Source organism: Bos indicus x Bos taurus, chromosome 5 (genome assembly GCF_003369695.1).
Source record: "Bos indicus x Bos taurus breed Angus x Brahman F1 hybrid chromosome 5, Bos_hybrid_MaternalHap_v2.0, whole genome shotgun sequence".
Taxonomy (NCBI): domain Eukaryota; kingdom Metazoa; phylum Chordata; class Mammalia; order Artiodactyla; family Bovidae; genus Bos; species Bos indicus x Bos taurus.
In genome coordinates, this window is record NC_040080.1 from 51760298 (window position 1) to 51788063 (window position 27766).

Consider the following 27766-nt stretch of genomic DNA (forward strand, 5'->3'; position numbering starts at 1 on the left):
GGGCTTTAAATAAATGAGATATCCTAATCATGTAGTGTTATCAGAACCCTCTCAACATCTCCTAGCTGTGATTCTCTTTCTGTGGATGGATGAGCTTTCCTCCAAGTGTAAATGGTGGTGGTGGTGGTGGAGGGAGTTTTTGGAGGATAAAAATATAGTGACAAACCTCAGAATTTTCCCATTCAAAAAGGAAGTGAGAAAACACTCTTTTTTAAAAGAATTAATTTATTCATTTGGCTGCACTGGGTCTTAGTTTCGGCATGCGGGATCTTTGGTTGCAGCATGTGGGATCTAGTTCCCTGACGAGGGATTGAACCCAGGCCCCTGCATTGAGAGTGCAGAGTTTTAGCCACCGGACCACCAGGGAGGTCCTGAGAAAACACTCTTCCAGAGGCCTCCCCCTCTGAAGTGGCCCTGTACGTCATTGACTCTCTGCTCTATCAACTGTTTCCTTCATTACCTTTATCACAAATTATCTCCTTTACTTATTGGCTCACCTAATTGTTTTTCCTCTCCACCACAAGGTAAAATCACTGAAGAAGGAGTAGTGCCTCTTTTGTTGGCATCTGTCAGCCATTCAGGAAATAGTAAGGCAACAGGTATGTGAAATTCCAGGGTAGGACTCAGGCCTGCCCCAGGCAGTTGTCATTATGTGGTCTGGAGGTCAGGGAAGTTTGATTACTGGGCACAACGGAGCCTCATAGACGAGGCAAGTGTGATTTCACATGGGAAATGGAGCTACTATAAGCTGAAAAATTGGGAAAAGATGCCGAGGAAACAACAACAAAAGCACGTGGTTTTTGTGCCCTTTAAGTGTGGTTTACTGTTTCACTCAGCTGCCCAGTGTGTGTGTAAAGTTGTGCAGTTTCTGCAGTGCATGAGGTGCTTGCTGAGGAGAGGGAGAGGGGTTGAAATCCAGCACGAGACTCCACACCTGTGGCTTCCTTTTTCCAGGAGGCATTGCTTTAAATTTACCCCTAAGTTCTGCCTGGTCTGTGCCCACTGGGCCCGGTTGAATATCTGTGTCGCCATCTCACTTTCTTCATAGCTTCCCTGGAGAAAGAATACCAGGAGCAAAAGTGTGTGAGCTGGATGCATCTGGATCCCGCTGGCCAACTCAGTGTAGACTCTATGCTTAGCCATGCCCTGCAGGTATTCTAAGAGAGATAACTTTCTGGAAAATTCCTCCCTCCCCCTTTTTTCTTACCTCCATTTTTCTATTTAGGGTTAGTTGGTCAAGTTTCCTGACCATGCATTTTGAGGTGAATGCTGACTGAATGGTAATATACATACTGTCATCTACATTTCTCTGCATTTCTAGTTTGATTACTTTATAATTCTGCTTCAAGAGGAAGAAGAATTGCCTATGTCCATCACTGGCCCTTTAGTGGAATATACTGTCTTAAAAGTTTGTTCTGTTTTTTGTTTGATTAGAGATCTCTTTGGGGCAGTGAAGTGCTCACTATTTAAAAGGAGGCAAATTGATTTAAGGAACAGAAACCCACTCAGTCTGACTCATGTAAGGCTGCTGGCAGTCTCCTAAGTTTCAGACATACAGCTGAGCCTCTTCTTACATGGAAGGGCCTCAAGGAGCCATTCTGTTCTCCTCTCTGGATTGCTTGCTTTCTTCTTTGCTTCATTCTGGACATTGTTTCTGTTCATTTGATTTTCTTTAAACACTGAGTTTGTATACTGATCCACCTGCCAGTGGCAAAAATGGCAACTAGTACTTCATCTCATTGGGTTCTCTGCAAGTTCACAGAATGTCTGTACTGTAATCACTTGGGGAGTATAAAAAAAAAAAAAAAAAGATTTCTATGCCTCAAACATATTCTCAGCCAGTAGGTCTAGAGTCCTAGAATCTACATGTTGAGACTTTTCCCTCGCAGGAATTGCCAGACCCGTCTGTAATCACAAGAGAAAGCAAGTGAGTGAATGATGAAGTAGATGAACCCAGGCCCTAGTATCCACTTTCCCCTGACATAGCCCCTTCTCTTTTTTCCCTTTGCCATTTCTTGCCATTGATCTTCCTATCCAAGGAGAGGAGATTGCCATTCTAAGAAGTTGAAAACAAATATTGAAGAATAGAATAGTTTTCATTAAAAGCAGCAGTATAGCAGCAACAGTTCTTAGTCTAGTTTGGTTGGTGAACAGTCTCCAGTTAGGCAGTGGGGCTATCTGTCCCTTATGAAATCAGGGCTAATTAGTTGATCTTGAATGCTCTTGGAAGTGTAAGATAGGGCTGGGTGTTCTGAGAAACACCTGCAGCCTTAGGCCCACTCTAATAACTTTGAAAACCTCTGTACCTTGGTGGCAGCTGTCCAAAGAGACTCTCTACCTGGGCAGGTGATATATGACCTCACAACTTCAGTGTCTGTCACTCTCAAACTAGCTTATACTTTAGTTCAGTTGTTCAACAGCATCCGACTCTTGACCCCATGAGTCATGACCCCATGGACTGCAGCACGCCAGGCTTCACTGTCCATCACCAGCTCCCGGAGCTTGCTCAAACTCATGTCCATCAAGTCGCTGATGCCATCCAACCATCTCATCCTCTATAATCCCCTTCTCCTCCCACCTTCAGTCTTTCTCAGCATCAGGGTCTTTTCCAATGAGTCAGATTTTTGCATCAGGTGGCCAAAGTATTGAAGTTTCAGCTTCAGCATCAGTCCTTCCAATGAATATTCAGGACTGATTTCCTTTAGGATTGAAAGCTTACATTATGTGTCTCTAGTTTAACATCTTCAGAGAGAGAATCTCATCACTGACTAGCCAATCAGGAGCCTACTCTGAGGTTGAAGGTCAGAGCTAACTTTGAGAAGGGCATTAAAAGCTTTCTTTTGGTTGACTTGCAAAATAGGATTAAGTGATTTTGTAATCCCTTTTCATTTGTTGTTTCTTAGGTAACATTATTATATCCCTAAATCAACTATAATGATTTTTTATTGTTGTTGGAACTACAGATATAACATCAATATACTTTTACATGTGAAATAAATACCATGTACACTATTTAGGATATTTATCAAGTAATTTCATGGCAAACATTATCATTGTTTCTTCATATTTTAATAGCAAGATGTATACTGTATTAAGTTGGAGATAAAGTAATAGATATTATTTAATATATTTAAAATATAATGTCATATACTTTACCTTGTTGTGCTGATATATGTAAAGGGTGGTAGCAATTTAATTCTGAGACTTCAGTATAAGTAATGGAAGCCATTACTTTAATAAATTTTTCTTTTGTAGAATTGCAGAGACATTGAAGACATTTGAAGGGCTTCCCTGATAGTTCAGTTGGTAAAGAATCTGCCTGCAATGCAGGAGACCTTAGATCAATTCCTGGGTTGGGAAGCTTCACTGGAGAAGGGATAGGCTACCCCTTCCTATTCTTGGGCTTCCCTTGTGGCTCAGCTGGTAAAGAATCCTCCTGCAATGTGGGAGACCTGGGTTCGATCCCTGGGTTGGGGACATCTCCTGGAGAATGGAAAAGGGTACTCACTCCAGTATTCTGGCCTGGAGAATTCCAATCATGGAGTCACAAAGAGTCAGACATGACTGAACAACTTTCACTTTGAAGGCATTATATGGGTATTAATTACATAAAGTATGCAAAAATAAATACTTTTAACCAAAATAGGCCACCAAAAAAAGCTGTATGCTACATTTCTGCATCCAAAGCGGTTGCATGGCATAAACCAGTTATGTGTTAAGCCCACAGAATATAATGTCAGTACCTCAGGGTTCATTTAAGAACATGTGTTTTTTATATCTGTAACTATGAGGTATTAAGAGAGTTATTCTGACTTTTAAAAATTATTTTATTTTTCCAGATCCAGTCCCTGTGTGGAGCTTCTAAACATCTTCTATTAGTGGAAGTGCTGTTTTCTGCACAATGAAGTCAACATCTTAATTTACACCAGCATTTGTGTGGTTCTGATTCATCTGCTCTGGTTCACGAAGCTTGAGATCTAAGGCAAACAGGGTCTTTTGCAATGACAATATGACTAATAGTAAAGGAAGATCTATTATTAATAAATCAAGTGGTGGTCGAAGCAGTGGAGGAGGTTTTGTGGACTGGACTTTAAGTTTAAATACAATTCAGTCTGATAAGTTTTTAAACTTACTGCTGAGTATGGTTCCAGTAATATACCAGAAAAACCAGGAAGACAGGCACAAAAAAGGAAATAGCATTTGGCAAGATGGGTTATCACCTGCAGCACAGACTTTCAGTAATAGATCCGAACAGCACATGGAATATCACAATTTCTCGGAGCAGTCTTTTCATGGCAACAGTGGGCACGCGCCATCAAGCTGTAGCCAAAAGTATGATGACTATGCCAACTACAATTACTGTGATGGAAGGGAGGCTTCAGAAACTACAGCCATGTTACAAGATGATGATGCGTCTAGTGATGCTGATGAAGATGTCATTGTAGAGACAGGCCAGAAGTTACCAAAGGAATCCAGTGGTGTCATGGCACTGCAAATACTTGTGCCGTTTTTGTTAGCTGGCTTTGGAACAGTCTCAGCTGGCATGGTTTTGGATATCGTCCAGGTAGGTTCTCATCTTTGTTTAACTTCACTGACTTTGTTGTTTAAAGTGCTTCGTGTCAGGTACTAATCTCAGACATTATATTTAGTTTTAATTTATCCCTTAGTTAAAATGAACTGATGCAGACTGGTGGAGGATCTGCTCTTTCTAGGTATCTTTTGTTTGTTTTCCGATATTCTAAGAGAATTGTCTGATTCTGACCATAAAATAATTCATCATAAAATATTAAATATAAAGTAATCCCAAATAGGGTAAATCAGCTAAATGAATAACTCAATATATTTAAATATGTCCCTGTTTTTTTTTGTTGTTGTTATTTTTTTTTTAAACTTTACAAAATTGTATTAGTTTTGCCAAATATCAAAATGAATCCACCACAGGTATACATGTGTTCCCCATCCTGAACCCTCCTCCCTCCTCCCTCCCCACACTGTCCCTGTTTTAAAAATAAAAAATAATATATGTCCATTAAAATGAACTCGAACAATGCAGAGTATTAATGATAAGGAGTCCTGTTCTTCATCTCCAAATCAAAACTCTCTTCCCCTCTGGAGGTTACCATTGTTAAGAGTTTGCTGTATATACTTGCAGGTGATTTTTCTGTGCTATATACAAGCATATGTGCAGAGGTTTTTTTTTTTTTTTAAATAAAAATTAAATTCTGTGTGTATTTTTCTCAGTTTATTGTCACTGCTTATTGATATATCTTGGACATGTTTCTAAATTAGTAAAAAGGATATTTAGCATTTTTAAAAGAGTGCTTGATATTTTCATTGTATGTATATATATACACCAAAATTTACTTATTCATTCTCCTATGCTGGTGCTATAACAAACATCCTTACAAATTTATTTTTATACACTCATACTAATTTTTTCATAAGACAGATTTTAAAAATGGGATTATTGGGTATTAGAGCAGGTGTGTGTGTTTAAAATTTTATAGGTATTGTCAAATTGCCTTTCATTGTACCAATTTGTAGTCCTTCTAGAAATATGTAAATACTTTTATTTTTCCATACCCTTAATCAACATTTGATGTTCTTGATCTTTTTCATTTTTGCCAGTTGATAGGAAAATGTTACCCTATTTTAATTAACATTAATTACTATTAATATTTTAGCCTCTTTTGATATGTTTATTGGCCATTCTTACCTTTTCTGTGAATGTTGCTTATATGAATTACTTTTTTGTATCTTATCCATTTTTAAGGTGTTTTTTTTCTTTTTAATTTATATTTTATTGAAGGATAATTGTTTTGCAGAGTTTTGTTGTCTTCTGACAAACCTCAACATGAATCAGCCATAGGTATACATATATCCCCTTCCTTTTGAACCTGCCTCCCATCTCCCTCCCCATCCCACCCCTCTAGGTTGATACAGAGCCCCTGTTTGAGTTTCCTGAGCCATACCGCAAATTCCCATTGGCTATCTATTTTACATATGGTAATGTAAGTTTCATATTACTCTTTCCATACATCTCACCCTTTCCTCCTCTCTCCCCACGTCCATAAGTCTTTTCTCTATGTCGGTTTCTCCATTGCCACCTTGTAAATAAATTCTTCATTTTTCTAGATTCTGTATATGTGCGTTAGAATACAATATTTATCTTTCTTTTTCTGACTCACTTCACTCTGTATAATAGGTTCTAGGTTCATTCACCTCATCAGAACTGACTCAAATGCGTTCCTTTTTATGGCCAAATAATATTCCATTGTGTATATGTACCACAACTTCTTTATCCATTCATCTGTCGATGGACATCTAGGTTGCTTCCATGTTCTGGCTATTGTAAATAGTGCCGCAGTGATCAGTAGGATACATGTGTCTTTTTCAGGTTTGGTTTCCTCAGGGTATATGCCTAGGAGTGGGATTGCTGGGTCATATGGTGGTTTTATTCCTAGTTTTTTAAGAAATCTCCATACCGTCTTCCATAGTGGCTGTATCAATTTACATTCCCACCAACAGTGCAAGAGCATTCCCTTTTCTCCACATCCTCTCCAGCATTTATTGCTTGTAGACTTTTTGATGATGGCCATTCTGACCCGTGTGAGGTGATCTCATTGTGGTTTTGATTTGCATTTCTCTAATGAGTGATGTTGATTATCTTTTCATGCGTCTGTTAGCCTTCTGTATGTCTTCTTTGGAGAAATGTCTGTTTAGGTCTTTTTCCAATTTTTTGATTGGATTGTTTGTTTTTCTGGCATTGAGTTGTATGAGCTGCATGTGTATTTTGGAAATTAATCCTTTATCAGTTGTTTCATCTGCTATTATTTTCTCCCATTCTAAGAGTTGTCTTTTCACCTTGCTTATAGTTTCCTTTGCTGTGAAAAAGCTTTTTAAGTTTAATCAGGTCCCACTTGTTTACTTTTGTTTTTATTTGCATTACTCGAGGAGGTGGGTCATAGAGGATCTTGCTTTGATTTATGTCATCGAGTGTTCTGCCTATGTTTTCCTCTAAGAGTGTTGTAGTTTCTGGTCTTACATTTAGGTCTTTAGTCCATTTTGAGTTCATCTTTGTGTATGGTATGGTGTTAGGAAGTGTTCTCATTTCATTCTTTTACTTGTAGCTGCCCAGTTTTCCAAGCACCATTTATTGAAGAGGCTGTCTTTGCCCCATTGTATATTCTTGCCTCCTTTGTCAAAAATAAGGTACCCATAGGTGCATGGGTTTACTTCTGGGCTTTCTATCTTGTTCCATTGGTCTATATTTCTGTTTTTGTGCCAGTACCATTCTGTCTTGATGACTGTAGCTTTGTAGTATAATCTGAAGTCAGGAAGCTTGATTCCTCCAGCTTCATTCTTCTTACTCAAGACTGCTTTGGCTATTTGGGGTCTTTTGTGTTTTCATATGAATTGTGAAATTTTTTGTTCTAGTTCTGTGAAAAATGCCATTGGTAATTTGATAGGGATCACATTCTGTAGATTGCATTTGGTAGTGTAGTCATTTTCACAATATTGATTCTTCCTACCCAGGAACATGGAATATCTCTCCATCTGTTTATGTCATCTTTGATTTCTTTCATCAGTGTCTTATAATTTTCTGTGTACAGTTCTTTTGTTTCCTTAGGTAAGTTTATTCCTAGATATTTAATTTTTTTTGTTGCAATGGTGAATGGGATTGATTCCTTAATTTCTCTTTCTGTTTTTTCATTGTTAGTATATAGAAATGCAAGTGATTTCTGTGTATTGATTTTGTATCCTGCAACTCTGCTAAATTCACTGATTAGCTCTAGTAATTTTCTGATACTATCTTTAGGATTTTCTATGTACAGTATCATGTCATCTGCAAACAGTGAGAGCTTTACTTCTTCTTTTCCAGCCTGGATTCCTTTTATTTCTTTTTCTTCTCTTATTGCTGTGGCTAGGACTTCCAGAACCATGTTGAATAATAGTGGTGAAAGTGGACACCCTTGTCTTGTTTCTGATTTTAGGGGGAATGCTTTCAGTTTTTCATCATTGAGAATAATGTTTGCTGTAGGCTTATCTTATATGGCCTTTACTGTGTTGAGATAGGTTCCTTCTATGCCCATTTTTTGAAGAGTTTTAATCATAAATGGGTGCTGAATTTTGTCAAAGGCTTTTTCTGCATTTATTGAGATTATCATATGGTTTTTATCTTTCAATTTGTTAATATGGTGTATCACATTGATTGATTTGCGTATATTGAAGAATCCTTGCATTCCTGGAATAAGCCCAACTTGATCATGGTGTGTGAGCTTTTTGATGTGTTGCTGAATTCTGTTTGCTAAAATTTTGTTGAGAATTTTTGCATCTATGTTCATCAGTGATACTGGCCTGTAGTTTTCTTTTTTTGTGTGTTGTCTTTGTCTGGTTTTGGTATCAGGGTGATGGTGGCCTCGTAGAATGAGTTTGGGAGTGTTCTTCCTCTGCAGTTTTTTGAAAGAGTTTTAAAGGGATAGGCATTAGCTGTTCTCTAAATGTTTGATAGAATTCTCCTGTGAAGCTATCTGGTCCTGGGCTTTTGTTTTTTGGCAGATGTTTGATCACAGCCTCAATTTCAGTGCTTGTAATTGGGTTGTTCATAATTTCTATTTCTTCCTGGTCCAATCTTGGAAAATTGAACTTTTCTAAGAATCTGTCCATTTCTTCCAGGTTATCCATTTTATTGCCATATAGTTGTTCATAATAGTCTCTTATAATCCTTTGTATTTCTGCATTGTCTGTTGTAACCTCTCCTTTTTCATTTCTGATTTTGATGATTTGAGTCTTCTCTCTTTTTTTCCTTGATGAGTCTGGCTAAAGGTTTGTCAATTTTGTTTATCTTCTCAAAGAACCAGCTTTTAGTTTTATTAATCTTTACTATTGTTTCTTTTATTTCTTTTTCATTTATTTCTGCTCAGATCTTTATGATTTTTTTTCCTTCTACTAATGTTGGGGTTTTTTGTTCTTCTTTTTCCAGTTATTTTGGGTATAAAGTTAGGTTGTTTATTCGATGTTTTTCTTGTTTCTTGAGGTAGAATTGTATTGCTATAAACTTCCTGCTTAGAACTGCTTTTGCTGCATCCCATAGGTTTTGAGTTGTCATGTTTTCATTGTCATTTGTTTCTAGAAATCTTTTTATTTCCGATTTGATTTCTTCAGTAACCTTTTGGTTATTTAGAAATATATTGTTTAATCTCCATGTATTTGTGTTTCTTACAGTTTTTTCCTTGTAATTAATATCTAGTCTCATAGCATTGTGGCCAGAGAAGATGCTTGATATGATTTCAGTTTTATTAAATTTACTGAGATTTGATTTGTGACCCAAGATGTGGTCTATCCTGGAGAATGTTCCATGTGCACTTGAGAAGAAGGTGTATTCTTCTGTATTTGGATGGAATGTCCTGAAGATATCAATGAGATCATCTCATCTAATGTATCATTTAAGACTTGTGTTTCCTTATTAATTTTCTGTTTTGATGACCTGTCCAGTGTTGTGAGTGGGGTGTTAAAGTCTCCTACTATTATTGTGTTACTGTCAGTTTCTCCTTTTATGTCTGTTAGTGTTTGTCTTATGTATTGAGGTGCTTCTATGTTGGGTGCATAGATATTTACAGCTATGTCTTCCTCTTGGATTGATCCCTTGATCATTATGTGGTGTCCTTCCTTATCTCTTATAATCTACTTTATTTTAAGGTCTATTTTGTCTAATATGAGGATTGCTACTCCAGCTTTCTTTTGCTTCCCTTTTGTGTGGAATATATTTTTCCATCCTCTCACTTTCAGTCTATGTGTGTCTTTAGGTCTGAAGTGGGTTTCTTGTAGACAGCATATACATGGGTCTTTTTTTTGTATTCATTCAGCCTGTCTGTGTCTTTTGGTTGGAGCATTTAATCCATTTACATTCTAAGTAATTATTGATATATATGTTCCTATTGTCATTTTCTTAATTGTTTGGGGTTGATTTTGTAGTTCCTTTCTCTTTTCTTGTATTTCTTGATTGTATAAGTCCCTTTAACATTTGTTGTAAAGCTGGTTTGGTGGTACTGAATTCTCTTAACTTTTGCTTATCTGAAAAGCTTTTTATTTCTCCATCAATTTTGAATGAGATTCTTGCCAGGCACAGTAATCTTGGTTGTAGATTTTTCCCTTTCAGTACTTTAAATATATACTGCCATTCCCTTCAGGCCTGCAGAGTTTGTGCTGAAAGATCAGCTGTTAAGCATATGGGGTTTCCCTTGTATGTTACTTGTTGTTTTTCCTTTGCTGCTTTTAATATTCTTTCTTTGTGTTTAGTCTTTGTTAGTTTGATTAGTATGTGTCTTGGCATGTTTCTCCTTGGGTTTATCCTGTATGGGACTCTGTGCCTCTTGGACTTGATTGACTATTTCCTTTTCCATGTTAGGGAAAATTTCAACTATAATCTCTTCAAAAATTTTCTCATACCCTTTCTTTTTCTCTTCTTCTTCTGGGACCCCTATAATTCAAATGTTGGTGTGTTTGATATTGTCCCAGAGGTCTCTGAGACTATCCGCAGTTCTTTTCATTCTTTTTACTTTATTCTGCTCTTCAGAAGTTACTTCCGCCATTTTACCTTCCAGCTCAGTGATTCGTTCTTCTGCTTCAGATATTCTGCTGTTGATTCCTTTTAGAGTAGTTTTAATTTCAGCAATTGTGTTGTCTCTACATGTTTATTCCTTAATTCTTCTAGGTCTTTGTTAATTGATTCTTGCACATTTTCTCCATTTTGTTTTCAAGATTTCTGATCATCTTTACTATCATTATAACACATTCTTTTTCAGGTAGTTTGCCTATTTCCTCTTCATTGATTTGCTTCTGTGTTTCTAGTTTGTTCCTTCATTTATTTGGTATTTCTTTGCCTTTTCATTATTTTTTTTTTAAACTTATTGTGTTTGAGGTCTCCTATTCCCAGGCTTCAAGGTTGAATTCTTTCTTCCTTTTGGTTTCTGCCCTCCTAAGTTTGGTCCAGTCATTTGTGTTAGCTTTGTATAGGTTGAGATTTGTGCTGAGTTTTTTGTTTGTTTTTCCTCTGATGGGCAAGGCTGAGTCAGGTGGTAATCCTGTCCGTGAGATGAGGCATCCTGCACAGGGTGCTACTGGTGGTTGGGTGATGCCAGGTCTTGTATTCAAGTGGTTTCCTTTGTGTGTTCTCACTATTTGATACTCCCTAGGGTTAGTTCTTTGGTAGTCTAGGGTCTTGGAGTCAGTGCTCCCACTCCAATGGCTCAGAGCTTGATCTCTGATCAGGAATGAAGATTCCACAAGTGGTTTGTTATGGCATTAAGTGAGATTAAAACAAATATCCAAAACCATGAAACCAAAGATGAACCCCAGACAAATGGCAGTTACAAAATCAGGCAAATAACAACTAAAATAATGGAATATAAACATATACATATACACCCATGAGCAAATTCAAAACAGTCCAACAAAAATAAAGTACAATAGATTGACCCAGCAAACAAACAAAATCAAAAATTATATTTACCAGTTAAGAATAAAACTAACAAAAGCACAAGTAGAAAACAAAACTAAAGCAATGAAAGCAAAACTAACAAATATGTTGAGAGGAAAGGAAAGAAAGAAAAGAAAGAAAGAATAGATATGCAAAGTTAAATAGAGGTAGATGAAAAAAATTTATATACATTAAAGATGAACTGCAAGGGGAAAAGAACAGTAGGGAAGGCAAACAAAGGAATAAATGTAGAAAAAATATAATAGGTTTAAAAAAATTAAAATTATAAAAAAGAGAAAGAAAAAAATACTGGAAGAAAAAGAAAAAAGGAAAACTTCAGATATCTCAAAAGCCCAATGTAAAGGCAGAGGTTTATAACAGCAATAAAAAGTGTGACTGAATATATATATATACGTATACACCCATAAACAAAATCAAACACAGTCCAACAAAAATAAAATACAATAAATTGACCCAGCAAACAAAGGAAACCAAAAATTATGTCTACCAGAATAGAACTAACTAAAGCAGAAACTGGAAAACAAAACTAAAGCAAGATGCCAATTGGGGAATAAAGCAGTGAAAATAAAACTAACAATTATGTTGAGAGGAAAGGAAAGAAAGAAAAGAAAGAAAGAATAGATATGTAAAGTTAAATAGAGGTAGATAAAGAAGATTTATATACATTAAAGATTAAAGGGGAAAAGAACAGCAGGAAAAGCAAACAAAGGAATAAATGTAGAAAAATAATAATAGGTTTAAAAATTAAAAATAAAACGAGAAAAGAAAAAAAAGGAAAACTCTCCAGAAGTGCAAAAGCCCAATGTACAGGCAGAAGTTTATAACAACAATAAAAAAATGTGACTGAGAAAAACAAAAAAGAAAAAAAAAGCTCAAAAGCTTAATTAGATTCATAGTGCCAATAAAATCAACAGTTACAACAGAGGGAGGATAAAGGAAAAAAAAAGAAAAAAAATCCAAAAGAATCTAAAGAACAAGTCAAAACATAAGAATTTAATAGATGTTTTTCTCGAGTCACTGCTGTCCGAGTCCTTTCCCTCTCTGGGAGTCACAGTCCACCTCACCTCCCTAGGATGCCCTCCAACACTGTGCTGATTTCTGGACCTGTTGTGGGGGCAGCTCAGATTCTATTCTGGTCCTACTCTGTGTTCTTGCCTCCAATATCCACAGCTATCAGAATTAGTGCGTTTTCTTTTGTGGGAGCACTTAATGACCTTTTATATATTCCATAGACACAGAGTCTGCCTAGTTGATTGTGTGGATTTAATCTGTAGCTTGTACAGCTGGTAGAAGGTTTGGGGTCTTCTTCCTTAGTCACACTGCCCCTGTGTTTCAATTTTATTGAAATTGAAACTGAGGTGGTTTTATTTCCACCTCTGCATGTGGGTCGTCCCCTGGGGTTTGCTCCTGAGGCTACCCTGGAAGACTTGGGTTTGCCCCTCTGAGGGCCAGGTGTGGAGCTGGTGCAGCTGCTTGGGTTGCAGGGGTTCTGGCAGCACCAGATACTCAGGGGAGTTGGCGGCTAGGGCAGCAGGAAATATAGTGCTCTAGAAGGGTATGGCAGCCAGTATTGGCCAATATGCTCCAGTATTCTTGCCTGGAGAACCGCCCTCTCTGACAGAGAAGCCTGGCAGGCCATGGTCTACAGGGTCGCAGAATCGAACACTACCAAAGTGACCTTGCGTGCATAGATGCAATACTTTTTTTGCCTGTGGCAGCTCAGCCCCAGTGAGTTGAGCGTGAAGGTGGCATGGCTTCTTGGCTTGCAGGGACCCTGGTGGCGCCAGGTGTACAGGGACACAGACTGCCTCAGCCACAAGAGTTATGGCCCTATCAGAGTCTTTTTCTGAGCCTCTCTAGCTGGTGATCGGAAGGCCTCTTTGGCCAGTCTTTGTCCGTAGCTCCGCCCGTTCAGGCACTTAGAGGGCTCCCTTGCCTGGGGTCCTTTTCTGTTGTTCGGTTCGTCAGGCACTTAAAGGGCCCTGCTATGGCTACAGTCCTACTCTGTAAATCAGCGCGTCAGGCACTTAAAGGGGCACCCTGGACAGGACCCTCTTCTGTAGTTCAGTGCATCAGGCAGGTGTTTGATGGGCCAACCTCTCTATTGTTCAGCTGCTGATGCTGGCATGTGGGGAGAGAGAGGCTGCGGTTAGGGCTGCATCCCCTAGCATGACTCAGTAGTATTGCCTTGCTTCCATGGCTGCTTGGCTTTCCTCCAGAGGCATTTCCCACTACAGTCTCCTCCCTCACATCCCCTCGATCCGTCTCTCCACAGTCAACAGTAGCCCTCACCCTGGAATCGCTCCACAATCCGTCAACTCCAGCTCCCAGCCATTGCCCCTTCCAGGGAATCTACGTCCCTGTCTGGGGTATGTATGGCTGCGGCAAGGACTGTCTGATTCCATTTCGGCTGCCACAGATCAGCTGTTTCACTCACAGCCTTAAATGTTTCTCTGACTCAGACAATTGCCCGGATGTGGGGATCGGACCCCTGCTTCAGTTCCCCCACCGCTGAGGGCAGGTCCAGTCCTTCTAATGCTCCTGTTTCCCCCCTAGTTCCTTCGTCCTGCCGAGTTTTGCGTGCTTCTATATATTCTTTTCCTCTGGTCGGGTACTCCTGTCTGCTCTCAGCTGTGTTCTGCATGAACTTCTATGTCTGAAGATGTGTTCCTGATGTATCTGTGGAGAGAGATGTACTCCACGTCCACCTACTCCTCTGCCATCTCATTCTTTCTTTTATCCATTTTAAAATGTGTACATTACTTATTTACTTGTAGGAGTTCTTAATGTAGTATTATATAAAGTTACAAAGTTACCTGTTATATAATTATCTTTCTAACATAGTACATTGTAAAAAGGTAGCATTCTGTTACTATCAATTTTCATTCATTAGTCAGAAGAAGATTGTGTCTAGGAATGTGTTAGATACATTATCCTAATGTGCCTTTCTCTTTCATTGTTTACTCTCTAAAGTAAATCTCAGGTCGTTTATGACTCTAAGACACTTTTAAACACATAACATTTTTATCTAAATGGAAAATGTACATTTTATCTAAATAGAAACATAATTTTTATACCATCAGGTGGAAAAAAGATATGAAGAAAACTGTTAAGTATATTGAATTTTTGAATAGACTGTAATACTAAAGGGGGACCAAACCTATCATCTGTCCATTTGAAATATGATTGTTTTAAGTTATTACCATAGCATCATAACTGCTAAAATGAATATAATGTTTTGGGTTGACTTTTTTTTTCTGATTTTTTGGTGACAGTTATTCTGAAGAAACACTCAACAGTTAGCTACAGGGACAGGGGAGCCCGGTGGGCTGCCATCTATGGGGTCGTACAGAGTCAGACACAACTGAAGTGACTTAGCAGCAGTAGCAGCAGTATGATAACATCTGTAGGAAAAATATGTTAGTGTATATAGATTGTTAGGTAGAATAGTTACATTACTTATTATGTCCCTTCCTCTGGTGTATGCTCACTGATTTCTTGATATTTGAGAGAAGAGCATGTGTGTAATTGGGAAAAGTTGCTTTTATGATTTATAAAAATTTTTTCCTTATTTGTTTCTTTTTGGCTTGTGCTGGGTCTTCATTGCTGCATGTGGGTTTTTCTGTAGTTGCAGAGAGCAGGGGCTCCTCTCTAGTTGCAGTACACCGGCTTCTCAATGCAGTAGCTTCTCTTTTCGCAGAGCATGGACTCCGGGGTGCAAGGGCTTCAGTAGTTTCGGGTCCTGGGTTGTCCAGAGCACGTGCTCAGTAGTTGTGGTGCACAGGCTTAGTTGCTCCACAGCATGTGGGATCTTCCCGGATCAGAAATCAAACCCATGTCTCCTGCATTGGCAGGCGGACTCTTCACCACCGAGCCACCATGGAAGCCCTTGCTTTTATGATTGTATGAACTTTAACACTGCTAGCCCTAAGAACTTTATAGTGTTAAACTTTGGTGTTAAAAACCATGAAGGTATAATATAAATGTTTTGAAAGATTTAATTTGATGAGGTTTTAAAAACTTATTAGATTGTGAAGTTTAAAATATATAGAGTGTAAGAAACAGAAATATACAGTTCAGTGAACTTTTATGACACAAATAACCATATAATGGTCACTTGGGTCAACAAATAGAATCTTACCTGTATTTCATTAGTTTTCATTGGTGCTCCCTTCCAAAACCTTTTCTTTTTTCTCCATCACTGAAGATAATCAATAACCTGATATTTCTCAGTACTTTTTTGTCTTTATAACTATGTATTATTAAACACCATTGCTTGGGTTTACTTAATTCTTTTTAAAATTTATGCAATGGAAGTATGGAGTATACCTTCATGTTTGGGGTTGTTTTTTTTTTGGTCAACATTATGTAAAATTGTAGAAAACTGTGGATCATTTATTTTTGTTGCTGTGTTGTAATCCAGTGTATAAATACATCACAATTTATCCATTCTGCTCTTTTCTTCAGTGCATTCTACTGTTGATGGACTTTGGGCTGAATGGTGTTTCCAGGCTCTTGGTGTACATATGCATGCGTTTCTCTTGGGTATATATAGGTAGAAATGGAATCTCTAGGTCTTAGAATATGCAAGTATTTAAATGCAATGTTTGTCAAATGGTTTTCCAAAGTGGTTGTACCAATTTATAGACAAATGTAGCCATATATGAGCAGTTCCACTGTCTTATATTATTCATTTATACAAGATATCAGCAGTCTTTTTTAAAATGATTTTGTGGTGTAGTCTCTAAGTTGTGTTCGACTCTTGCAATGCCATGGACTGTAGCCTGCCGGGCTCCTCTCTCCATGAGATTCTCCAGGCAAGAATACTAGAGTGGGTTGTCATTTCCTTCTCCACGGGATCTTCCCGACCCAGGAATTGAATTCGGGTCTCCTGCATTGCAGGCAGATTCTTTACCAACTGAGCTACAAGGGAAGCCCAAAATGATTTTAATTTATTTATTTATTTTTGGCTGTTCTTGGTCTTTGCTGCTGGGCTGGCTTTTGCTCTAGTTGCAGTGAGTGGGGGCTCCTCTCTAGTTGTGGTCTGTGGGCTTCTCATTGCAGTGGCTTCTCTTGTAGCGCACAGGCTCTAGGCGCCCAGGCTTCAGTAGCTGCAGCACGTGGGTCAGTAGCTGCGGCTCAACGGGCTCTAGAGCACAGGCTCAGCAGTTGTGATGCACAGGCTTTGTTGCTCCTCGGCATGTGGCATCTTCCCAGATCAGTTATTGAACCCACGTCTCCTTCACTGTCAGGTGGATTCTTTACCACTGAACCATCAGGGATGCCCTAGCAGTCATTTTAATTTTAGAAATCCTGGCATATGTGGGGTGGTATCTCACTGAGGTTTTAAGTGGGATTTTCCTATGATGATGTTTGCTGATCATTTGTATATCATTGTTGAATTTTGTTTGCCCATTTTTGTATATAGTTGTTTGCCTTTTTTTAAATTGATTTATAGGAGTTATTTTTATATTATAGATGTAAGCCCTTTAGTGAAAGTAAAAAGTGGAAGTGTTAGTTCTCAGTCATGTCTGACTCTTTTTGACTTCATGGACTGTAGCTCCTCTGTCCCTGGGGATTCTGGAGGCAAGAATACTGGAGTGGGTAGCCATCCCCTTCTCCAGGGGATCTTCCCAACCCAGGGATCAAACCCAGATCTCCTACACTGCAGGCAGATTCTTTACTGTCTAGCCACCAGGGAAGCCCCAAGCCCTTTAGTTATATGTGATACAAATATTTCCGCCCCCACCCCCTCATCGTGGCTTGCTTTTTTACTCTCTCAGTGGTATGTTTTGATGAGCAGAAGTTCTTAATTTTTATACAGTCCTCTTTTCCCTGCTTTTCAATGGTCTGTGCTTTTTGTCTGCTGTTTAAGAAATCTTTCTACACCCTGTGAATTTAGATATTCTCATATAATACTTCCTTGAAGTGTCCTTGTTTTGTCTTTTACACTTTGACCTTTCCCTCCCTGGAATCCATTCTATATAGAGTGTGAGGTAGCGGTTCTATTTTTTCCTTTCCACATGGATTTTCATTTGTGTTCTCACTATCATATAACTAAAATATTTGTTGTAATTCAAGTGCCCATTTGTGAGTAGGGCTACTTCTGGGCTCTCAGTTCTGTTCCTTCGGTGTATTTATGTCTCTTGTCGTGAAAGCCACACTGTCATCATTTACTCTATAAGTCTTGCTATCTAGTAGAGAATTTTCTCTCTTTAGTCTTCCAGGAGAGTGCTTTGGTTATTCTTTCCCTTTGCATTTCCATGTATGTTTTAGTGTAAAAACATGTCAGTTTTCAAAAAAAAGTTGTTGCAGTTGTGATTCAGAAATAATTAGGTGGAAAACTGAGTCTATTGTTCCATGTATGTGGAATAATAGTCCTCCATTTGTTTAGGTCATCTTTAATTCCCCTCACTGATGTTTTACAATTTCTGAACAAAAGTCTTTAACATTTTTAGTTAGGTTCATTTCTAGTTATTTGATACTTTTTAATGCTATTGTAAGGGCTTCCTGGATTGCTCAGTGGATAAAGGATCAGCCTGCTAATGCAGGAGACAGAGGAGACACAGATTTGATCCCTGGGAGGGGGAAGAGCCCCTGGAGGAGGAAATGGCAACCTAAGCCAGTATTCTTGCCTGGAGAATTCCATGGACAGAGGAACCTGGTGGGCTACAGTCCATGGCGTCACAAAGAGCTGGACACGACTAAGCGACTAATCACACAGCACATATTCTAAGTGATACAGTTGTAAAAAAATTATTTTCTACGTGTTGCAGGTATGTTCATGTATCTATAGAGGTAAAAAGTGAGTGGTGTAGGAATTCTGTAGAGGTAACAAAAAGACCTGTAGGAGTAGAGAATGTCTGCTTCTACATATTCAAGATTTTCCAAAGGAGTAAGCTTTCGTGCCAGTCTAAACACCTCTTTGTGCTTATGCCTTGAACATCCTTTATATTCATTTTTGGTCCCAGATTAGTAAAAGAACATATAAAGCACCAGTTATACTACCTGGAGATAAACGTTGCATGAGTGGTGTAATACTAACAAGTATCATTCTTTGCATGAATGTTCCCTGTCAGGACTCTGCATGAGTTATCTCATTTGATGCCTATAAGAAAGACTCTGAGGTAGGTGATGTTATTCTTATTTTATGAAGCTTAGAGATTTGCCTAAGGTCACGCAAGTGGTAAGTGGATGGATTAAACCCAAGTTTGTTACTCTAAAACTCATGCTTTCAACTACACCATCTCCTTATTTATAGGGAACATAGCTAATTTTTGGATCAGTTCAGTTCAGTTCAGTTGCTCAGTCATGTCTGACTCTTGGTGACCCCATGGACTGTAGCACACCCTGCTTCCCTGTCCATCACCAACTCCTGGAGCTTGCTCAAACTCATGTCCATTGAGTCGGTGATGCCATCCTGCCATCTCATCCTCTGTCGTCCCCTTCTCCTCCTGCTTTTAATCTTGCCCAGCATCAGGGTCTTTTCCAGTGAGTCTGTTCAGATATATATGTATCTACTGCAGATATAAGTAGATCTGGGGCTTACATTTATGATTAAATTCGTGATTACCTTGTCTCTGTCTTTCACTTCAACTTTTGTTTGTGGCCCTCATTCACTCCTGTTATGTGGCTGCTGACAGTTGTGAGGTCATGTCCTTTTAGTTTGTTTTACAGAAGGAAAGAATGAGCCAGCCTTCTGTAAGTTGGCAAATTCTAGGGCAGAGCTCAGTAGTTGGCTTGTCTTTGGTCACATGCTTACCCCCAGGATCAGTGGGTGATGATTAGCCCATTGAAATTTACATTTTTATCCGTGGAACAGAGGGGCATTTGGATCAGTAATTTTATCAGAACTACACACAAAAAAAGGAATGTAACTGCTTCTCAGTAAAGAGGGAATGAATATTGTTGCAAGGAAAATGGAGATGAAAGAGTGTGAAGAGGCAAGAGCACCAGCTTTACAGCAGAGACCCCCGACATGTGGGACTTTATCTGAATCAGTGGTTCTCCATGTGTGCTCCTTGAACTAGCGCATCCAGGAGCTTGTTAGATACACAGATTCTCAAGCTCCATTCCAGTTCCTCTGAATCAGAAACCCTCAGGGTGGGGCCCAGCAATCTATATAAGCATTCCTGGTGTCTTGACGGGCTTCCCTTGTGGCTCAGCTGGAGAAGAATCCGTCTTCAATGCGGGAGACCTGGTTTCGATCCCTGGGTTGGGAAGATCCCCTGGAGAAGGGAAAGGCTACCCACTCCAGTATTCTGGCCTAGAGGATCCCATGGACTATACAGTCGATGGGGTCGCAAAGAGTCTTATGGGTAAAAGTTTGAGAACTAATCATCTAAAGTAATCCAGGTTCCTTTCTTGCTAGTAAATGGGGTCGGGTAGAATAGTTAGGCCACATAGTTTTTGGTCCCATTTAAGTAGGGCCCAGACCAAAAAACCAGCCTAATGCCTTACACAGAGCAGATGTTCGGTGATTCCTTGATAATATAATGAATGAAATAAAATTAAACTCTACCTCAGTTATAAAGATCCCTGAATTTTGATAATCAAATTTAAGAGTTTTAAGTCATAGAATGTCAGATTTGGAAATCCTTAGAAATCACCTGATCCAAGCTCCTTGTTTTTTCTTCCCTTACTAAAAATGAACAGAGTTGTAAGTGATTTACCCAAGAATATATGAATACACAGCTAGTAAATGACAGAGCCCTGTATGTGGCTAAATCATGTTCCCTGCATAACATGCTATATATGTATCTCAGATTGTCTATAGACTTAATCTATCACGTAGGATTAGTGATAGCCACCCATCCATCTAAAAGAAATACAAGTAAACTGAGCTAATACCTTTGGACTTTCCAGGAGTTTCCTAGGTAAATTTATACTTAGAATATTATTGGAAGCTGATGGCTACAAAACCCCAAGATCTTTTGTATTTTATGAAGACGGTATTATTGGAATGCTGAAAAATCTTCTTTTGAAATCAACCATAGTATGACTCTCAAGTATTCCTTAATTACTATGCTGCTAATGCAGTTTGTGTATGTTTCAGAATTCAGATAGAATGATGCACTGACCCTGGAATTCTGAGTAACACTGTTTTTCTGATGTATAAAGTAGAGAGATCAGAGAGGAAAGGGATAGTGTGTTGAAGTTTTGTGGGTTAAATACCAGTGTGTTTTGAAAAGTGCAAAGAGAAGGTAAGAGGACACTATCAGTGTTAGATTAATTTTTTGTCATCAGTTTCTCGTTTCGCAAAGCTAGGGACATCACGTTTGTCCCTCCTTACAAGGTATAGCTGTAGTTTTAAGAGTTTGTATTAAAGATAAAATTCCTCTTTTAACATAACCGTGACCTGAGGAAGGCACTAACACGCTGATGTAATGTTTCTGGTTTTTACTTCAAAAATAATAAATGTAATTCTACTTCTGGGAAGCTGCAGTAAATATACTTTCACTTTTCCTCCCATTAAGTACCCCCCAAACCCCAGAAACTTTATATAAAACACACATAAGAAGACTCTGAAAGAAAGAAGGAGGCTGGCAAGGCCCCTTAGGGCTCAAGGAGCAAAACATTAATGAGTTCCTGAGGTTTTCTTTTGCTTCATATATCCCAGAAAGTGAAAGTGTTAGTTGCTCAAGTCATGTTTGACTTTTTGTGACCCCACGGATGGTAGCCCTCCAGGCTCCTCTCTCCATGGAATTCTCCAGGCAAGAATACTGAAGTGGGTAGCCATTCCCTTCTCAAGGGGAGCTTCCCAACCCAGGAATCAAACCTGAGTCACCTGCATTGCGGGCAGATTCTTTACTGTCTGAGCCACCAGGGAAGCCCACATTTATCCCAGATTTGGAGCTAAAAAAGCCGGCAGCAGAGATATGCAAACAACCTCAGACAAAGCCAAACCCACCTAAGTCTGGTCTTTGTAGCTGCAGGACTAGGAAAGGAACGCCCTAACAAGACAGAAAAGTTTTAGACAATAACTGCTCTACTCTAGCCAAACACTACAGAGAAAACTGTGGCCCCACCCACAGCCACCTCAGCAGAGCCCCAGTGGGGCGCCTGGAGGGCATTCTGCTAAGTAAAATAAAATAGAGAAAGACAAATAATGCATGGTATCTCTTATCAAAGAAAAGTCAAAGTCATAAAAACTGAGAGTAGAGCAGTAATTGCCAGGGCCTGAGGGGGTGAAGGAAACAGGGAGAAGTTGGTAGAAGGGTACAGACTTTCGCTTATAAGCTAAGTGTGTTCTGAGGATCTACTGTACAGCATGTTGACTGTAGTTGATAACACTGAATTGCATACTCAATATTTGCTAAGAGAATAGGTCTTAAGCATTCACACTGAAAAAAGAAAAAGTAACTGTGAGGTGATGAATATATTAGTTAACTTTTTGGTGGAATTGCTTTCGTAATGTGTATGTATTTTAAGTCATCCTGCTTTACCCTTTAATATATTACAGTTCTGTTTGTCAGTTGTACCTCAGTAAAGCTGGGGGCCGGGGTGGGGTGAAGGAGGCTGAAATGAGGTGCTGTAGTACTTTAGCCAAGATGGTATCAGAGAAGGGCAAGTAGAGTGCTGGGAATTTCATCTTGTCCGCTGATAATGAGAGGGCCCCAAGAGACCTGGAAAGAGAAATAGAAAAATCCGCAGTTACAGTTGGAGACTTCAACACTCTTCTCTCGGTAACTGATAGAAAACTAGACAGTAGATGAGTAGGGACGTAGAAGAATCTGACAACGGCACCAATCAACAAGATCTAACTGACGTTTACAGAACACTCCACCCAAGAAACAGCAGAATGCCATTCTGCTCAAGCTCTTACTGATCATATTTAGAGATAGTCCATATCCTGAGCCATCACAGAAACCCCAACAAATTCAAAATATTGAAATCAGAGTATGTTCTTCGACCACAGTGTAATCAAACTTGAAAGCAGTAACAGCAGAATCTTCAGAGATGAAACAGCATATTTTCAGAGAACCCGTTGGTTAAAGAGGAAGTCTCAAGAAAAATAAAAAACAAAACAAAACATTGAACTGGGTGAAAATGAAAGTACAGTATCAAAATTTGTGAGTCACAGGTGCAGTGGTCCAGAGATAGAAATTTGTAGACCTGAATGCATACCTCAGAATGAAAAAAATCTCAAATCCATCACCTATGCTCCCATCTCAGACTTAGAAAAAATGAATAGAATATACCAAAAACAAGCAGAAGAAAGGAAATAATAAATATAAAAGCAAAACTCAATGACATTGAAAGCAGGAAGATAATAGAAAAAAAATCAGTGAAACAAGCATTTGATTCTTTGAAAAGATCAATAAAACTGACAATTTGTAGCAGACTGACAATGAAAAAAAAGAGAGAAGACATTACCAGTATCAGAACAACATAGGGGATATCACTACAGATTCTGCAGACATCAAAAGGGTAATAAAGAAATGCTATAAATGACTCTGCACACATAAATTTTACAACTTAAACTATAAACGCAGTTACCACATTTCACCCAAAATGAAGTGGGTATTTTGAATAGCTCTTATTCACTAAGGAATTTGAATTCATACTTTTAGAAACTCCCCAAAAAGAAATCTTCAGACACAGATAGTTTCACCCAAAATTCTACCAAATGTTTAAAGCAGAATCAACACTAATTCTACACAAGCTTTTCTGGAAAATTGATAAGGAAGGAACACTTACCAATTCACTTCAAGAAGCTAGTATTACCCAGATACCAAACCAAAGACAATGCAAAACACAAACAAACAAACCCAACCCCGTCTCCCAAAACCCACAGACCAATAGTTATCCTGCTACTGCTGCTGCTGCTAAGTCGCTTCAGTCGTGTCCGACCCTGTGTGACCCCATAGACGGCAGCCAACCAGGCTCCACCGTCCCTGGGATTCTCCAGGCAAGAACACTGGAGTGGGTTGCCATAAATGTAGACAAAAAAATCCTTAACAAAACATTGGCAGATAGAATTTAGCAACATATTATGAATTATACACCATGGAAAATGAAGTTTATTCCAGGGATGAAAGTCTTGTTCACAATTTGAAAATCACTGTAATTCACCATATAAACGGGCTAAAGAAGAAAATCACATGACTGTTATCAACTGATACAGAAAAAGCAGTTGACAAAATCCAACATGCATTCATGATTAAAAAAACAAAAACAAAAACAAATAGGAACAGAGTAGAACTTCATCAACCTTGTACTTAATGGTGAAATACTGATTGCTTTTCTCCTAAGAACAGGTTCAAAGCAAGGATGTCCACACTCATTACCTTTATTCAGCATAATGCAATAGTTTAAGAAAAGGAAATAAAAGACATACAGGTTGGAAAGGAGGAAATAAAACTTCCTATTTGCAGATGACATCATGGTCTACTTAGAAAATCTCAAGGAATCTACCAAAATCAAAACAAAAACTCTGAGAACTGATAAATGAGCTCAGCAAGGCCATGGATACCCGATATGTACAAAAAAAGAAATTCAGATTCTAGCAATGAGTATGTTGAAATTAAAAAATAACTGTCAACTGAAAAAAAATGCACAATGTGAGAGTTGTGAGTTAAGTTTTGAGAGACTGCTCCAGAGAAGCAGGGGGAAAGGAAAGTTATATATGTGATTTTGGTAAAGGGGGTGCACATGCAATCAAGCATATATTTTTTTGTAGGAAGTTTCTGCTGGTCTCGTGAAGCTTCTGCTAGTCATGAGAAACAGTCATCACCATGAAGGATTTTAGTGTTTTTCTAGATATGAGGAGATAGAAGAATTGGGCTCATAAAATCAGCTCCTGAGAATATCTGACTATCTGAAGACCTGTCCTGCCAGTTTTCCTGGAGCACAGAGTACCTCATTTCTGCTCTCCACCCTGAAGTCCTTCAGGGGGTGTTGGAGGTCAACGGCTGCAGCAACACCTGATTTAATCCTTGTAGATGGCAATTACCCATGGCAAGTTCCAGTTTGTGGTTGATGACAATAACATTTACTCAAAAAATAAATACCTGGATGTAAATCTTACAAAACGTGTACAGGACTTATATGCTGAAAGCTATAAAACACCAATGAAAGAATCAAGGAACATCTAAATAAATGGAGAGACTTGTATTCATGGCTTAGAAGATTTGACATAGTAAAGATGTCAGTTCTCCCCAAATTGATGTAGTGTATAACAGAACTTTTAAAATCTCCATAAGATTTCTTTATAGAATAAATAATATTCTAAAATGTACACACAAAGGGACAGAATGTAGAATTTTCTTTTTTGAAAATAAGAATAAAGTGGAAAGGATCTGTCTCCTTGATTCCAAGTTTATTAAGATGACCACAGTAATCAAGACTGTGGTATCGGTGGAGGGGTGAACATGCCTAGACTTGACACCAAGAGGATGATCCACAAAAGGAAAAATGGATAAACTGGACTTCATCAAATACAATTTTTGTTCTGTGAGTGACTTCATTAAAGGGAGGAAAACACAGGCTACCAAGTGGAAGAAAATATTTGCAAACCACACATCTGACAAAAGACTAGAATAAAGAACTCTCAAAAACTCAACAATAAAAACAAAAACAGCCCAGTTGGAAAACTGGCAAAAAACCATAAAGGCATTTTGCTGAAGAATGTGTAGGGATTGTAAATAAGCTTGAAAAGATATTCAGTATCTTTCGCCATTAGAGAATACACATGAAAACCACAATGAGCTATCACTATGTATCTATCAGCATGGTTATAATAAACAACAGTAGTAGTATCAAGTGCCATTGAGAATGCAGAGAAGTGGCGTCATTCATATATTGCTGGTGGGAATTTAAAATGATACAGTCACTCTGGAAAACACTTCAATAGTTTCTTTAAAAACAAAACAAAACCTAGGTATTAACTGTCTTGCAACCTAGATATTGCATTCCTGGGCATTTATTGCAGAGAATGAGGACTTAATGCTTATACAGCTCCTGTATGTGAATGTTTACAGCTGCTTTACTTATAATAGCCAAGAACTGGATACACGCCAGATGTCCTTCAATAACTGAATGGTTAAACTTTGGTGAATCTGTATGCTGGAATACTGCTCAGCAACAAAAAGGAATGAGCTATTGACACATGCAGCAATCTAGATGAATCTCCAGAGAATTATGCTGAGCGGAAAAAGCAAATCTCAAAAGGTTATACATACTACATTCATTTATAAAAATTCTTGAGTTGACATTTTATAGACATAAAGAGCTGATTAGTGTTTGCCAGGGACTAAGAAGGGATTGGAAGTGAAGAAAAGTGGACATGGCTATAAAAGGGCAATAGGGAAACCTTGTGGTGATAGAAATGTGCTGTATTTTGACTATCAATGTCATTATCCTGGTTGTGAGATTGTCCTAGAGTTTTGAGAGATGTTAGCATTGGGGTAAATTTGATACAGGGTACATGGGAATCTCTCTGTATTACTTTTTATAATTGCATGTGAATCTATAATTATTTCAAAAAGTTTAATGAAAAACGTGTATCTGGTTGAGCATATCTAAGCTGTATGAAAGAATATGTAATGGAGAAAAGAATCTTCTGCATGCCCTTGCCCTATTCTCTTCTTTAGAATTTAGTGGTATAATTTTTTTGTCGCCTTCAACTGAAGTTAAATGCATGAAGATGCATACATACATGTTAATATGTGTGTGTATTCACTAAAAAACAGAAGCAAAAAACATCCTATAATGCTGCCCTTTACCTTGCTCTTCTTAATTTATATTGGAGCTTCCTTATAGATACACACAGATTTACCAGATTCTTCTCCAGCTATGCAAAGATGTATCATTGTTTTTCTACCAAGTTACCTAATGAAGGAGATTTAAAGTGCCTCAGATCTTTTGTGATTCTGAACAATGATGAAGTTGACTCATTATATGTACGTGTTTGAACTCATGTTCAAGTTTATTTGTAAGGTAACTTTCCTTGAAGTAGAGTTTTTAGTCGACAATTATGTGCATTTTACATTTGATACATATTGCTGAATTCCAGGCCCCCCCGCCGCCCCGCAAAGTTAAACCTTTACATTTATGTTCTCACCAAAAGTATAATAGAGTGCCTGTTTCCTTATATTAATACTCTTACCAACAGAGTATTATTCAAGTTGTTAAAAATTTAAATTTTTATTTTTTAAAACTTTTTATTTTGTATTGGAATAGAGCTGATTAACAGTGTTTTAATAGTTTCAGGTGGACAGCTGAGGGACTTACATGTACATGTATCCGTTCTCCCCCAGACTCCCCTGTCATCCAGGCTGACACATAACATTGAGCAGAGTTTCATGTGCTATACAGTAGGTCCTTGTTGGTTATCCATTTTAAATATAGCAGTGCATACATGTCCATTCCAAACTCTCAAACTTTATCCAACTTTTTGACCTGTACCAGTCTCACAGAAGAAAGTTGATCATCTTTTAATTTGCATTTTATAATTATGAATGAGGTTGGTCATTGAGTCATATGTTTAAAAGTGAATGGGTTTAACTTTTTAAAACTAAGTTAAAATGAGAAACAATTCTTCTCTGTTATATGTTTTAAAATTACATAAGCATGTTTTACCAATCAGATATTTTTTAATCTTTTCTATTTATTTTTAAGACTCTATTTATGTGTTCCCCAGCAGCAGGAGCAGCTTATGTTATTTGTTTTTTTCTTAAGTTTCATATTTGTTTGTCCTTTGGGGCACTAATGGATAGGTTTCAAATGTGTAGTACATTTGTAAGCAATCCAACATTACATTTGAGAAGTGGGTTCTTGCCCAAGATTCTGGTTATTGACAGGTGTCCAAAATTAGGTAAGATTAAAAACCGATTTCTGTAGGGCAGAGTCTTGTGGAAGCTTGCACTGCATAATAATTTGCCTTGGAGGACATGTCTGTATCATGGCAAAATTTGTAAGTAGGTGAAATTTACTGGGGGTGTTGCAGGAAGGGGGACCCCTTCCAAGGCCCAAACCTGGGCTCTTGTCTAACACTCGGAAACAAATTGTCCGAGGAGACATATGTGCTGACAAAGCAAGAGAGTTTACTGGGAAAGGGCACTTGGGTGGAGAGCAGTAGGGTCAGGGAACCCAAGAGAACAGCTGTGTCACATGGCTTGCATCTCAGGTTTTATGGTGATGGCATTAGTTTCCTGGTTGTCCTTAGCCAATCATCTGACTCAGGAGTCCTTCCTGGTGGTGCACGCCTTGTTTGGCCAAGATGGATGCCAGAGAGAAGGATTCTGGAAGGTTGTCGGACATGTG

At 38.3% G+C, this 27766-nt stretch overlaps 1 protein-coding gene across 8 annotated transcripts in view; it reads left to right on the top strand.

Annotated features, from left to right (window-relative positions):
* Positions 1 to 27766, top strand: part of SLC41A2 (solute carrier family 41 member 2) — a 145197-nt gene that overhangs the window by 25697 nt on the left and 91734 nt on the right. For 6 of the 8 annotated variants that reach the window (XM_027541914.1, XM_027541911.1, XM_027541917.1 and 3 more), the window contains one exon: positions 3840 to 4564. In XM_027541914.1, the coding sequence (XP_027397715.1) occupies positions 4010 to 4564 (555 nt within the window). In that variant the 5' untranslated portion in view covers positions 3840 to 4009. Of the gene's footprint in view, positions 1 to 524; positions 600 to 3839; positions 4565 to 27766 lie in introns of all 8 variants that reach the window. The other 2 variants (XM_027541916.1, XM_027541918.1) reach the window with 1 other exon arrangement.